We start from the raw sequence: 1466 nt of genomic DNA, 5'->3' as shown, positions 1-1466 counted from the left end.
ATCGCGATCAATTCGCTATGTTTCCTGCATTAACAGCTTCGCTCTAGTTAGTATTGGCCCAATTAGTCCAAGAGGATCAAAAAGCCTACTTATTGCAGAAAGTACTTGTCGTTTCGTTATAGAGGATGCGAGTTTATGCACAGTGAATTTAAAATTGTTCTCATCCGGATTCCATTCTAATCCGAGAGCCTTGATAGCAGTTTTGTCATCAATACTGAGAATAAAAGACATTTTCTCATTTTGTGGCGTTAAGGATACAACCTCCGGAGAATTCGAATGCCATTTGTGAGCTTCGAAACCTCCGGTGCTTAATAATTCTGAAATCTGTGCACGCAACTCAATTGCACCCTTTACATCTTCGGCGCCTGTCATGATATCATCTACATAGGTTTCGTCTCGTAGTACGCGTGAAGCATTTGGATACGCGTGTTCGCCTATTTCTGCGAGTTTACATATGCACTTAATAGCTAAGTACGATGAACTAGCTTCTCCGTAAGTGACTGTGTTCAAACGATATTCACGAATCGGTTCATCTAATGAATATCGCCATAAAATTCGTTGATAGTCGCGATCTTGCGGATCAATAATTACTTGACGATACATCTTTTTTATATCTCCAGTTAACGCAATCTTGTGCATACGAAACCGAATCATTATTTCTATTAAACTATTTTGGATTGTAGGATCGATCATCAATATGTCGTTAAGAGATCGTCCTGACGTAGTCTTACTAGATGCGTCAAAAACAGCGCGATATTGTGTAGTAGAACTAGATTCCTTTACAACGCAATGGTGTGGTAAATATACAGTCTGTGAATTGGGTCTATCTTCATCGTCCCTTACTTGTGACATGTGACCTAATGTCTCATATTCGCGCATAAACTTATTGTATTCCTCTCGCAATGATGGGTTACTCTTAAAACGACGTTCCAATTGCCTTAATCTATTTTCTGCGATTCCGCGAGATTCGCCCAACGGTTCAGCATCTTCACGAATGGGTAAACGCACGACGAATCGACCATTATTATCACGCACGGTCGTTAGCTCGAAAATTTCTTCACATTTTTGTTCCGTTTTGGACATAATCGGACGTACATAGGTATTACAATTTTCGATTTCCCAAAATCGTTCGAGATTTCGATTGAGTGACTCACCCTGTTGAGTGGAACAATGAAGCGATGTGGTTGTTACGAGCATGTCAGAAGTTTTGGAGTTCGTCTTTAACATGATTGGTCCGGCAAGGACCCAACCGAGTTTAGTGTTCTGTAAAATTGGACGATTTCTGCCGAGTTCTATTTTTCCTGCCTCTAGTATTTCGTAAAAATATTCTGCGCCTATTAATATGTCTATGGGGCCAGATTTATCAAATTCGCAATCCGCAAGCTTTAGATTAGATGGAACTTGAAGTGTCTCACGCGAGATCTCGATCGATGGTAAATTCTTTGTTATTTTTGGTACGATGAGAC

At 40.2% G+C, this 1466-nt stretch overlaps 1 protein-coding gene across 1 annotated transcript in view; it reads right to left on the bottom strand.

Moving 5' to 3' along the window:
* The window catches only part of LOC116844765, a 4023-nt gene that overhangs the window by 2046 nt on the left and 511 nt on the right, over positions 1 to 1466 (bottom strand). Inside the window, exon 2 of the mRNA XM_032816776.1 lies at positions 90 to 1263. Within this exon, the coding sequence (XP_032672667.1) occupies positions 90 to 1263 (1174 nt within the window). The remainder of the gene's footprint in view (positions 1 to 89; positions 1264 to 1466) is intronic.

The sequence above is a fragment of the Odontomachus brunneus genome, unplaced genomic scaffold, assembly GCF_010583005.1.
Source record: "Odontomachus brunneus isolate Ranch 3 - 2012 unplaced genomic scaffold, Obru_v1 Obru_scaffold_046, whole genome shotgun sequence".
NCBI classification, from domain to species: Eukaryota; Metazoa; Arthropoda; class Insecta; order Hymenoptera; family Formicidae; genus Odontomachus; species Odontomachus brunneus.
The sequence above is the reverse complement of the archived record's forward strand: the minus strand, read 5'-3'. Positions and strand labels throughout refer to the sequence as shown.